General features: G+C 33.7%; 1 protein-coding gene across 6 annotated transcripts in view; it reads right to left on the bottom strand.

The window, feature by feature from the left end:
• Window positions 1-14,592, bottom strand: part of LOC106458166 (nucleolysin TIAR-like) — a 281,791-nt gene that overhangs the window by 215,447 nt on the left and 51,752 nt on the right. For 5 of the 6 annotated variants that reach the window (XM_013917630.2, XM_013917631.2, XM_013917628.2 and 2 more), the window contains one exon: window positions 10,606-10,701. The exons of the other annotated variant lie outside the window; for it this stretch is intronic. In XM_013917630.2, the coding sequence (XP_013773084.1) occupies window positions 10,606-10,632 (27 nt within the window). In that variant the 5' untranslated portion in view covers window positions 10,633-10,701. The remainder of the gene's footprint in view (window positions 1-10,605; window positions 10,702-14,592) is intronic. 6 annotated transcript variants of the gene reach the window in all.

Genomic DNA, 14,592 nt, shown 5'->3' with positions numbered 1-14,592 from the left:
TAATGCTATAGTTGGTATGCTGCAAACCAGTGCATATTATTAATGCTATAGTTGGTATGCTATAAACCAGTGCATATTATTAATGCTATAGTTGGTATGCTATAAACCAGTGCATATTATTAATGCTATAGTTGGTATGCTATAAACCAGTGCATATTATTAATGCTATAGTTCGTATGCTGTAAACCAGTGCATATTATTAATGCTATAGTTGGTATGCTATAGACCAGTACATATTATTAATGCTATGGTTGGTATGCTATAAACCAGTGCATATTATTAATGCTATAGTTTGTTATAGTTGGTATACTATAAACCAGTGCATATTATTAATGCTATAGTTTGTTATAGTTGGTATACTATAAACCAGTGTATATTATTAATGCTATAGTTGGTATACAATAAACCTCGGAAGTTATAATTGTGATTACCATATTTTTTCAGTGTATAAGAAGCACTTTTTAACCCCAAAATTTGATATCAAAATCTGCTTGCGTCCTATACACCGAAGGTATGAATAATATATATATGTATATATACGATATACAAAAGCCATGTGTAAATATATTTAAATAGACATGCATAGTTTAGTTCAATTGAATGTGTTATTTATAACAATAGTAGTTTTTTCTTTTAAAAACAACTATTTATAATGCTTCCTAAATAATAAAAAATAAATTACAGTGAAAGCAATGAAGATTTTGTAGGTTTTGAACCATACTAAATAACAGTAAACTTTTTTTTTCATGTACGGTATTTTCTTATTTTCATGTTTTGAGCTCTTTTGTGTTTAGAACAATATATACTCATTCTTAAAGTATCAAATTCAATTTTTGTTCAATAAAAATCTTTCAAATGACACTGTAGCTTTTTTTGCCCCAATACGTTGTCTTCAAAATAAGGGTGCATCTTATATTCTGAAAAATATGGTAACGCTTATTAATCAGAAACTTCAGATATATGACCAGGAACATTTATAAATTTCGAACATTATAAACGATTTAACTTCAGTGAATTCACATTGGACATTGGTACTTTTACGAAAATATCATACACCTTCAGCAGTTATAAACTCAAGCTCAACCTGTAATCGGCGTGTGATCAGCGAGGGCCACGGAGCTAGCTTACTCTGTATTATGTGAATCATAGCTGTGTCAACTCCAAATTAACTTGCTCATCGTGAACCCTCGATATTGTTTGTAATAACCATTATTGTAAATTGTATTGTTGTTTGTATCTTAAAATATATTTGTATTAAAAAAAATAAACTGTATGTATCAATCTTGTTGGCAAATATCATAAATCAGCTATATATCGGCATTAATTTAACAACTATATCTAACTTACAAATTAACTCAGTTTTAGGCTATTTGAAGGTGTAATATGTAACAATTTATATCTATCAGTGCCAACAAGATTTGATCATGTTTGATTATCAAGATTTTCTTGAATCACCCTCCCTCAAACAACTAAATAGATATAACAAAAATGAATTCTTCGAAATTGCCAAAGTTTTAAAACTAGAAGTTAAAAGATCAATGAGAAAAACTGAACTAAAAAGGCATATTATTGAAATACCAGTCGATAATGATTTGTAGCCTGAGGAAGTATTAGGGGAATACTCTAGTGTCCCCACTAGCCAATCGAGGTTGAGTGATAAGGATAAGTTAGAGATCCAGCTAAAACTGAAACAATTTGAGCTTGAACAAGCTCGTACCAAAGCCAAAAAAGAAATTAGGCTAAAAGAAATGGAAAGTAGACTCAACTTCGATTGACGAAGGCAAAATGACAACAGAGAAATTAGAGTATATAAACTCACATTTGGAGCTAGAAATCAGATTTCCAAGAAGAATTGAGATTCTCCTAGAACTGAGGTTAGCTTAAGACATGAAGATGAAAGTGTCCAACCTTTGCAGACAGAAGAGACCAGTGGTAAGTAATACTGTTTTCTCTCTTCTTCAATTAACGTAACTTGTAGTTTCAAGTAAGATCTATAAGTATAGAAAAAATGAAGTGTCTTTACATGTCAACTGTAATTCTTTATGTGAATTAAACAGAAATGGTTATGGAAAAGTAAGAAATGAATGCAAGTTTTAAAATACTAAAGGTTTAAATAAAATCCTATGGATGATATTATACACCAATCTCAGAGTCATTTTCTTTAGTCTAACTGTAACTTACCTCGAGTTAGAGACTTGTGAGCACCACTCACCAATACCATCCTCAATTAAATAAATTTGGTGTAATCGGCAGTATAGTCAAAACTCCAACAACTTGCCCTAAGCGTGCTGTCCATTACAACTGGCGCAGTCTTGAGAATTTTTGGAGTAGCTCATGACAGGTTGGTTAGAGTAATGAAAGGCAGAAAAAGAAAGATAGTCAGATGAAGTACTATAAGTAGCCTAAGTTAAAAAAATTGTACATGAATATGGCTACTGCTGGTGTAAACATGACTAAAGAAGATGGTGGTGTATGGCCCTGAGTTGATAGAAGGGCAAACAGAGCAACCTGGACAAGTAGGTCCCCATGGCATTATACATTTAACGAGTGCCATACTATTATATCATGGTAGGGTTGATGAAGATATTGAGAGCTTTATTGAAGCTATAAATGAGGCTGCCAGAATATCAGGCTGAACCGATGCCCAGAAGGCAGATAATTTAAGGTTATGAATGGCAGGAGAAGCAAAACACTATATTACAGCTTATAATGAATTGATTGAAACCACAGATTTTCAGTACCTAGTCAATAGGTTAGAAGAAGAATTATCGAAAAAGAGAAACACTGGGCGTGATTTTATCAGAGCTGAATAGTTTACCTCAGGTACAAGGTGAATTGGTCTGAGTATTCAGACATAAATTACAAGCGTTAGGTAATAGGTTACACATAGCTTATGCGTGCCCAAATTAACTCATGATACAAGACACTTTAAATTCTGAATATGAGCAAGGTTTGTCAAATAATTCAGCTAGATGTCAGGTAAATGAAGCAAATAGCTCTCAAGCAACTTTGTAAATCTAATTGAAGTCGCCACTACAAAAAAGCAGATATACAGACCACAATACTCTACTGTAAATGTAGTAGGTAATAAAAAATCTAGTAGGACAGAGTTGCAGAATAAAAAAAAGTAAGCCCGATGGCTTCCAGTGTTTTAACAGTGGTAAAGTCGGTCATATAGCAAAAAACTTTTCAGAAACAGAAAAAAAATTATCAGGTAGCATGTTTTAATTGTGGTGTTACAGGCGACATAGCACAAGACTGCTGACACTCACGGAAGACGGGAACTGAGAAAGTCCTTAAAGTACGAATTTATAGGAATAAGTTCACTAAGAATTAAAAAAAACATAATCCCCACCGGGATTACAGAGCAAAAGTAGAGTTAGTTCCAGCAGTTTGGGATAAAAGATTGAGTGTCCATAGTGTTAATGAAGTGTCACCAGTAGTTGTAGTGGAAATAGAAGGTATAGTATGTCAGTTATTGGTTGATACAGGTGCTTGATCTTCACTACTAAGTGCAGAACTAGTAGATAAAAATCCAACATTGTTAAATAATGCTTGGAAAGAAGTTTCTAAAAGTATCTTGACTTACTATAACAGGTAATCCTGTTAAAACACTAGGTAAATATAGTGTACATATAAAAGTAGGAAAGATAGAGTTAGAACATTTATTTTACATCTATACGCAGATAGATTTAGAAACAGGCAAGATTTCATAAGGGCTTATGACACTGAAATGTATTTTTTGGTATGTTATGCTTAAAAAGGGAAATCTTAAGTTTTGAAGGACTTGAACCTTCAAACTTATGTGCAACAGTTGAGACACATGATACTTTCCCAATGGCTAAAGTTAATAGTCAGACACTTAACGCTAGTATTAGCAAGGCTAAGGGTCAACAGTCAAAACACAAAAGCACTGATCTCCTAGAGTGTAGCGATACATGACAAAGTTGTAGAGGCGAGAATAATAAGTGTTCTGAAGGAAGTTCTAAAGGAAAGCAAGGGAGGAAAAGTACACAGAAAAACTGAATCCAGCAGACAGTAGTCATCAAAATAAGGTGAGTGATAGTAAGATAAAACAGAGTAAGTTAGCAAAATAAGACTTTAAAACTAGAAAATAGTAATTCAAACCCCTCAGATTATCCTAAACTTATGCCTAACATAAGCAACAGAGCATCCAAACAGGAGTGTTTGAAAGAAAGAGTACCTGTAAGATTAGTTAAAGTAACTGAAATACCTGCAATAAGTCGATTTATTGTTGAAGCTAAAGTAAATGACATTAAGTGTAATGAAGAACTGTTAGTCTAACCTATTGAGATAGAAGAAAAAGAAGTTTTTATAGCTGCTTGTAGCTCAGTAAAGTGTCCAAGAGAAAACAATACCTATAAAAGTACTAAATGTGAATGAAAAAAAAGTAATACTGCCAAAGAACATACTAGTAGGTAAGGCTAGTAGTATAGAACAATTAGCAGTGGTAGGACAGCATAATGTTAATAATGCTAAGAAACAGGTACGACAAAGTAGAATAGATTGGGATTCTATCTTAGGATATATAGGCAAGAAACATAAACAAGGTTTGATAACACTGTTAGAAGAGTATAGAAATATATTTGTCGACAAAATGATCCTAATGGTTGTAAAATAGTTAAACACAAGATAGTGTTGAATGACAATAAGCCTATAGCACAGAGACCCTATAGAGTGCCAGAAAAACACAGGGTTGAGCTAAAAGAATGTGTGAAAAAGATGCTTGAACAAGGAGTAATAGAGGACAGTAGTAGTCCATATGCATCTCCAGTTGTATTAGTTCCCAAGAAGAATGGAAAATTAAGGTTCTGTGTGGATTTTTGGAAAGTGAACGAAGTAACAGTCAAAGACATTTACCCATTACATAAAATCCAAAAAAATATTAGATAGGTTAGGTAAGAGTAAATACTTTTCATCTATGTATTTACAAAGTGGATATTGACAGGTAAAGATAAAAGAAGAAGATAAAGCTAAAACTGCTTTTGTATTACCTTCAGGTAAATATCAATTTAACAGATTACCTTATGGCTTATGCAATGCTCCTTCAACATTTCAGAGATTAATGGATGTTGTATTATCAGGATTGCAAGATTCAGAATGTTACTGTTATTTAGATGATGTTATAGTGTTTTCTGAAAGTGTTGAAGAACACTTAGAGAGATTAAGGCATATATTTGATAGATTATGAAAAGCAAATTTAAAGCTTTCAGTTTCTGAGAAAAGTAGAATATCTATGTCATTTGGTGAACACGGATGGTGTAAAACCTGACCCTAAAAAGTTAGAGGTCTACAAGAATTATCCAGTGCTTAAATCAGTAAAAGATGTTCATGCATTTTTTGGATTTGTATGATTTTATAAAAGGTTTATACCGCATTTTGCACTGCTGGTAAAACCTTTAACTGAGCTAACTAAGAAATAAATAAAATTTCAGTGGAGAGATAATAGACAGGAAGCATTCGAGATACTAAGGGAAGCCTTATTAAAAGCACCAATTCTAAGTTATCCAGATTTCACTAAAGAATTTATCTTAAGCACAGATGCTTCAGGTTTCACAGTTAGAATTGCCACAATCGCACAGGTACAGGACTTGCAAGAGTTCTCATTAATCTCCTTGAAAAACATGATATACCAATTCAAGATTACCATGAGCAGTCTTACGACAATGTATCCAAAAATGAGTGGGAAATTTGTTGGATGCAAGCATTGATCAAAGAGAAAAAAACCCTAGCAGATTATGTTCCCTGCTGTGCTTATTTGCACAATTTGGTTAAACAATGCACTGTGGACTGTGCACTGAAGTTGTTCATTCCTTACTTTTGTGCAGAAGCTTTATGTATTTTTCTCAGCTTCAACTCGCCTGTGAAAGCGCCTACACGATGTGCTTGAAAAACTAGAAATTCGAACTAAAAAAAAGTTAGACACATTATGGAGTGCACATTCAGGGGCAGTGCTAGACTTAAAAATGGGTTACAAGGCCATAATGCAAGTAATCGCTTCCATTACAAACGATGACTCTGAAAAGCCTCAAGTGCGCCTAAAGTCAAAATGTCTTTTGCTACAATTGGAAAAACTAGAAACAAGGATAATGAGGGAATTATAGAGTGTTATCCTGGATATGTTTCACAAGATAAGTCATTCATTACAAAACTCCCGACTGGCTATCAGTACAGCTTCTCATCTTCTAAAATCTCTCAAAACATTGGTGCAGGAATAGCAGAGATTAATGTCCCAAATATGAGGAAAAGGGTAAACAAGTGTCAGGGTGCAAGACATATGAGGTTGAAAAATTAAGGAAAAGAAATACACATTAGGACGAAGGGGATACTGAGGACAGTGATTTTTCACCCTCTGTTCAATGTAAAGTTCATACTTTCTTAACAATAATTGACAAACTGCCACTTGTACTAGACAACAAAATAGTGGCATATGAAAATGTCAGTTGCAAATTTGGGTTTCTACGAAACTTAGAGCCATACTTATAGAGGACCTCAGCAATGCAGCCAAAATGCTGATTACTAGGTATCCTATGTACTTGGAGAGTTGCATGGAGGAAGACATTTTTCTATCTGCCGCCCTCTGCAAGCCAGGGTTCATTGAAAAACCGTAAGAATCCAAAATACAACCTATGCTGAGAATGATATGCGACCAACCCATGAAATCAATTTTCCCAAACGTACTGATAATATTAAGGATGTACCTGTGCCTCATGTCAAACAATTGCCTGGGAGAAAGATTATTCTCGACGCTAAAAAGGATAAAGAACACGCTTTGATCAACGAGCTAAGACAGGCTAAATGCATTGGCACTCTTGTGCATAGAAAATGACTTGTTAGAATCGTTGGACACCAAACTAATCATAAAAGACTTTACTACAAAAAGGGTCAGGAAGACAGTAGTTTTACCAAGCATAGATGACGTGTTCTGCTACAACTGTTAAGTATACTGTGTGAGTAATGGTGTGATCTAAGTGTTTGTGTGTGTGTGTGGTTTCTTTCTGTGTTAGAGCACTACTTTTCCTATTCAAAAAACATCTAACATTGTTCATTAATTTGTACACAAGTCTTGGAAATGTAAATCATATCTTAAGGTTTTTTTACCTTAGTCTTTTAGTTGCGATCATAAAAGGCTAGAAATATTTAGCCCCAGTCCTGTCTGACCCTTAAACCGCCCCTGCCTTCAACATATTCGCAATAAATTTCCAAAACTCCTCTTACGTATCTTTAAACGAAATTCTTGTCTGACTTGGTGAATTTCAAATTTCAAAATTATTTCACGATAACTACCCGATCAAGTCTATAAGAAAGAAAAATCGAAAACAAGACAGTAATAACGTTTCTTTATTGTACTTTGCAAAATATTATAGTTAATACACTTTCTGCTACCCAATGTATGTATGTATGTATGTATGTATGTATGTATGTATGTATGTATGTATGTATGTGATATACAAAATATTAGATACTTCGATGTAAATATCAAAATACTTGCACGAAACCACAAATACCATTCTCCTTACGTCCTCCACATATGCATTATCATCTATATCACAAAGCGGAAACTACTTTATACTGAAGTTTTTTTACGCAAGCTTAGATTGGGCATATCAGTGTCGGATAGGAATTTATCAAAAGAATTTTACTTCACAATAACATAATTTGTACTTGCACGAAACCACAAATACCATTCTCCTTACGTCCTCCACATATGCATTATCATCTATATCACAAAGCGGAAACTACTTTATACTGAAGTTTTTTTACGCAAGCTTAGATTGGGCATATCAGTGTCGGATAGGAATTTATCAAAAGAATTTTACTTCACAATAACATAATTTGTACTAAGCAAAAAGTCGGTATCTTAATTGTCACCGTTTCCCGCCCCCAAACTTGCTAAAGAATAAATATCTACAATATTTATTTTCAATAACTATAAAACATTTAGCATTATGTACAATTACAATATATTAAAATATTCAACGATCAACATTATATAATATTCAATTAAAATGTTTATCTAAAAAACGATCAACGGTCGTAAAAAAGGGCACTATATGTTTCGACTAGTTCACGTCATCCTCAGGACGTCGAAACGTGTTCTTTTTTACGACCGTTGATCGATCTTTTAAACAAAAATTTTAATTGTATATTATATAATGTTGATTTTTGAATATTTTAATATATTTTAAGTATTTATACAAGTTTCCTTGAATGTTATCCATTATATGCAATTGTCTAATTTTTAGAGATTAAAATAAGCTTAAACAATTTGGTTAGAGATGCAATATTAACAGGCGAAACACATTTGCAACTTTTAACTCTTATGTCATAAATATTCCGGTTTATTTGTTAAGAGACTGATCTAAATAACTACACATTAGGAGGCACATAATTATCAATAATATATTTAGTCTTAACCCATGTTGTTGTTTCAAATCCTAACTACCGGTATTACTGCTTCTCAATATTTTTGTTTTCATTGGAAACTAATTTTCATTGCCACATATGATTCGATAAAAGCAACAGTTTTAAATTCTACCTCAACGGGAACAAAGGTCTAAGGTTTTATTTATTTATTTTTTTTACTGATAAAGGAATTTGATGGAGTCTTAAGCATTTCGCCACTTTCAAACTAATTAGAAAGGGCTACAGTGGATGTTAATATTTTATAAGTCGTTTACAAGGCTGGAACTATCATTCATAAGTAAAACTTTTAGTAAACAAATAATATTATTTCCACTATTACCATGTTCATAAAAAATAATCCCAATAGCTACAAACGCTGCACATTTTCTAATCTATTACCTTGTACCTGGTATGGTATGAAAATTTCATTAATTTTCATTTCGAATACCAAATACAAGATAAGACTACGCTGACAGGAAAATTCGGTTGTAACACAGTACTCTACTTTCTACTTTAGTGAAACATGTTATGTGTAAGCAACGTAATGATACCATAAACTGTGACCCCCCCCCCATTTTTTTTCTTTTTTTTATCAAGCTTTCATAACTGTATCGCTACGTAAAAGATGAGGGCGTGTAGTGTGTCGCCATCGACGACCGAGAATCATTAAAAAGCTCCACAATCTGCAGTCCGTTGTAACTGCATTTATGTAATCAAGCGTTTCTTATGACGAGTTTTTCGATTATCCCTCTCACCCCACTTCTCCTTCCCGGAATGTAATCCTTTCTTCTTCGCTTTATTTTGTGCCTGGGGTACTTAAGGCTCTGCTCACTTCCTCGAAACTACGTTAGTGACTATTAAACCTTCTTCAGCCAAATTTTGATATTTGCATATGAATGCTACAGAAGCTTGGTCTAATAAAGAAGCCACTATATAATAAATTACGTGACTTAGTGTCGAAACAAATCTTCACCTTACCTGTAACATTGTCGTATATCCCCGAGAGCATCAACACAAGTGTGCCTTTCATACCAAGCCATATTTCCTTTGAACATGATGAATTTTTGTGCGTCATCGCACCGAAAAAATAATTTATTAAACGTGATAGATACAATGTAATATTTACACTGTAGAATTTTCACGACACAAAATACATTAATTTTAGGTTTTTCAAAAATCTGCAAATAACGTACGCTAACAAACAATGCAACAAAGATGCTCATAGCGTTTCAACAAATCCACACTAATGTCAAAGTTCACTTAATTTCAGTACACATTTCTTTGCATATACTGGAACATTTTAGCTGAAGCACAATCACACAAATGGTAGTTCTACACAGCCAAAATTTTAGTGCATGTGTTCTTAAAACTGGGCAAATCCTAAAAACGGCAGCTCTAGAACATATATTAATAACACCTCCGAAATCTGATGACTTTAGATTTGCATCTTCCGAGCTCTCAAGTATTATTCCTTCCTCAACACGACTAACTAGAACAATGTTTTCACTACCGATGGCAATTAACATTGTGTAACTGACGCTGAATAGTACTTAATAATTCGTGTAAATTTGGCAATTACAAATCAGAAGTCAACGTTAAGCCATCGCAATTTGCTGACACTAATTCACAAGTTGCAAGTTAATTAATATTAATATTTGAAGCTTTGTACTGTCAGTTTTGGTTTGTGTTTTAGTGAACGCTCCTGAAGAAGCTGCAAAGCGAAAAGTTGAGTGTCTAATTAAATAATAATAACACTTTGGTGTTATAAGGTCGCTTATTTCTAGTATTAAGATTATGGAATAATTTATCCATCCTTTCTAACACCTAAACGAAGAAATGGGACAGTGAAACAAAGTGTTAACGTTAACTATACGAGACTTTTACTTACAATACATTAAGGTATCTTAAAAAAATAGCGCCAATTTCTAGTTTTTCACAAAACGGAGGAAAGCAACGAAAATCTGTTTCATCTGAAAATGAACTAATACTTGTTTTTAAGTAATAAATTGTGATTTCTTTAAGTAAATATAGAAGTAGTTAAAAACAATAGTAACGTAGGAACTCCACTATAGAAACCTTCAAGCTAAAGTGAAACAAATTCAAAGATTCAATAGATAATAAACCTAAAAGTAAACAAGCTTAATTTAGTGACGAACAAACATACAAGATATTACATACCCTTCCTAAACAATGCCTTTTATTCATCGCTAGGAGCGCCGCTGCTGCCGCCTGGTGATCTGTAAACTCCACGAAACAGTACCGATCATTTCCAGTCTAAAAAGAAAGGAAAATTGATATAATTAAGTATTTTCAAGCGTTGTAATGTCACGTGCAGTTGAATAAAACTACAAACTCAACTTATTCATAGTAGTATTATTGCAACTAATGACATTTTTGCGTCACATGCCAATGTTACCAATACTTTGCATTTTCTTGTGATCACTAGACCTGGCACCTTACTTTAATACAGAGTGACCTCATCATAATTTTATCTTCATAACCCATATATTTAAATGAGAAAAATCATCACAATCTTTTAAAATTACGTTCTAGTTTAAAGATACACTGACAAGAACATATATTCCGCGATATTAAGAGATTCATGAATTTTACTTGCAGATAAAATTGGTCTCAAACGTGGCTGGATAAGGTTGAAAAGAAATATTACTTCAAAGAAAACATAAAGGAGGAAATTCGCAGAAAAACAAATACGTGGGGTACTACTCACAATTCAGAAGTGGCTTCTAACTACAAAATGTAAGATATTCGGTATACTACATTATACTAGTTTAAAGGCAGACACCAGATGGCATTCTTTTGTTATAAATCACCAACAGAACTGAATTATATTACAACATCGCTGATTTTTCCAAGCCCGTTCCCTTGGCTGTGATTTCGCTAGATAGTAGATAGGGACAGTGGGAATCTCGTTAATCCATTCATGCTCGCAAGTCGCATTAATCAAATGCAATTAAGAGTTGTTGACAATCCTGTTTTCTCATGTAACTCCGAAAAGGGCCACTCACTACTATTCAACAAGCCAGAATAAACACAGAGACAGTGTAAAATTGTCGTTAAAGTTGCGATACTTCTAAAACTCTGGTACCAAGCAGTCAATAGAGAACTTAAGTAAACAATCTTGAAATATAAATTAATTTTTATTCTTAAAGTGTAAGTTTGGTATTACAAGACTAACAATTATAACTGTTGCCAGATGGCGATCAGTGCACAGTAAACGACTCTTTAACACACGACATAAGGTAAGTTATATATGTCTGCATGGTCAACAAGATAAATATTTATATTTGATCCTTAGGTACTTCTGCAATGCTATTAGATGGGGTCGTGCAATGTTTGGCCATTACATACTGCTGCATGATCAAAGTATGTTTAACTGTCTGATCATTAGATCAACAAAAAATTGATTGACATCATTAGTGGTGGTTAATTCAAACTAATATAAAGATGGACCATTACATGCTATAGCATGGTCGTTACTTCAAATCAAATAATGTATATATTCTACATAAATAAAATAAAGAGTTTTGTCTGTACATTGCTTAGAATAGTGTACTTTTGCATATCTTCACGTTTCACACACCAGAGAAGCCGAAACAAGCCTCATCTCAATTTCTGTCTGTCTGTTTGTCTGTCGGTAACGCTCGCGGACGTGTTTTTGTTCGCTTTTCACGGGAAAAAGAGTGCACCGTTTTCGATGAAACTTTTTTCTTTGTTTTATAGATGTGTAATAAGGTTATAGGCTACTTGGATTTTTGGAATTCACCTTAGGGCTCCGCCCCACGGGTCTTCAAAGTTCCAATTTTATTCTTATGGACATTTTTTTGTTTTAATGATTACCACAGTAACAGTGAATACAATGTAAAATTTTCAAAACAATGTTTATTATCTCTATGTTGGAGCTCTTTGTTGGAAAGAAAACAACTTCTGCAAAAATTTGTTGCGAAACTCCAGCTGTCTGTGCTTTATTTTGTTTATGTTTTGGCATTATTTATTGCTTTTAAGGTTATATTTCTTTCAAAGAAGTATTTCTTTGCTAAGGGTCGCTCGCCCGTCCACTCGGCATTGCTCTTTTGCGCTTGACTCGCGAGCTGCGTTCTTTCTTATATTTTTTTCTTTTTTATGAACACTATCATTGGAGTTTAAAAACTATATGTAGCCTGCTCAAGAGTCAGATCTTCTCGCAGCCTATTTATCCATGCCCCAGGTGGACGTACTTCCAATGTCGTCTATCAATAGGCTCTTTGGTAAATAAAACTAATTTTTTCACAGATGTGTGATACACTACAAACACACAAGTACAACTCATCACAATTTGACATTTTCCGTTTTTTCTAAGTGACGCAGTTAACACATGGTCCATAGCATTTTTTGTTAACTTATATTTAATTGTTATAATAATGTACAATGTAAAATGTAATGTAAATAATGTACAAGTAATTTGTTTGTTAAATTAATGTATTATTTACACACACAACCCGTACGAAGGACGGGTACACAGCTAGTTTAACTATAATATGTTGCTGCAGAGTTTTAGAATAGTTCATGAAAGAAGGGTACGGAGGACCTAAAAAGCTATTTTTAGAGTTGTCGCACATGTTAATTTCTAGGGCATAAAGTATTCATAATTGCACAATTATAACTTACAAACACAATGAAGCATTATATAAGTTCATGATTAATTTTTCCTTATAAACACTCCAAGTTTTTCAATAACCAGAAACGCCTTTTTCTTAAAATAAGATTTACTACCAAAAAAAACCAAATGTCTTATCAAGAACCATGCAAAAATCAGAAGAAATCATTTTAGACACGAAAGCTGTCTCAAACACATTCAAGAAGCTTCTGTAGTTTCATTCTTTTAACATTTGTCTTTACCTCTCTCATTTTCTCCATATGCACATACTGAAGTTTTGAAACAGCTAGTTGTGGGATAACAGTTTTATTTCTATATCGTGTTTCGTATCTAACAGTGAGACATGATCTCGTAGAACATTTAAGGTTTATACCACTGCCTAATACCGCCAATATATTCAATTTACAAAATATGGACCATATGCGCGTGACGTCATGCGTATATTACCGGCAAACCGAAAAGTAAACACCGCCATTTTGATCGTAGCAGAGAAACAATCTAGTAATCACAGTGTAGTTGCTGGTATTGGAATTTGGGATCGAGTATTTGAAATGACAATCAGTTGTGCGGCAGTTAGTTGTACAAACAACAAGACAAAGAATCCGGAGTTACCGTTTTACAGGTTTCCAAAAGATCCAGTATGTAGAGTTAAATGTTCTGCGGCAGTAAAACGTGCAGACCCTAACAATACGATACAATACGATGTAGTACATCTAGATTATAAATTTGCCACTGATTGAACATAAACAATAGGCCTAGTCACTAAAACCAACTTCGACTTAACCTCGAGTAAGGTATATATAGTTTCACGTCTTGTACACTTTCCACAGTCTCACATCGTGCACCCAGTGGGCCACAAAATACTTGTAAGTATCAAGGGTTTTATAGGCCTTGAACTGCTTTCCTGTGGGATTTTAACATTGGTTTGTAGCCCTAATTCGGGTCCTCTGTTTACAATGACGACTAATTTACTGGCATCTAGCGCGATTACCAATGCTGACGGGATGGAATAAGGATATGTCGTGTCAAGACCGACTTTTCTGCATTTTCACCATATCTCGATTTGCATATATTGTCTATTTTGCTAGTAAATTCGTGAAAAATGAACGGAGAACTAGGTGATTGTGTAGGGGAGGCCCGGAGGCCATGTTTTCACGACTAATGTCTACGTTAAATATGGCAGCAAATTGTTGCCGTGTTTACTTTGGTCACGTGACTGCATAATGTCTATAGCTCACAGAACATACAATACTGTAGATTACTAATCTATGTATATAAAAGAGGAAGTTTGTTTATTTTTTCGCTATAGGAAACCAAACGGTTGAACTTACAAATTTTAAAATAACTTCATAATAACCAGTTTTTTTAATAAGAAATTTAATGGTGCTATTTATTTTGTATTTAGTGCAGTATTTAATGACGAAATTGACAATTGATTATTATTGCGCCATTTTTTTAAATACAAATACAAACATAAGCACGTTTTGCTCATAGAGAGCGTTATGGCGGGG

This window comes from Limulus polyphemus, unplaced genomic scaffold (assembly GCF_000517525.1).
Source record: "Limulus polyphemus unplaced genomic scaffold, Limulus_polyphemus-2.1.2 Scaffold423, whole genome shotgun sequence".
NCBI lineage: Eukaryota > Metazoa > Arthropoda > Merostomata > Xiphosura > Limulidae > Limulus > Limulus polyphemus.
This window is presented reverse-complemented; position numbering and strand designations above follow the sequence as displayed.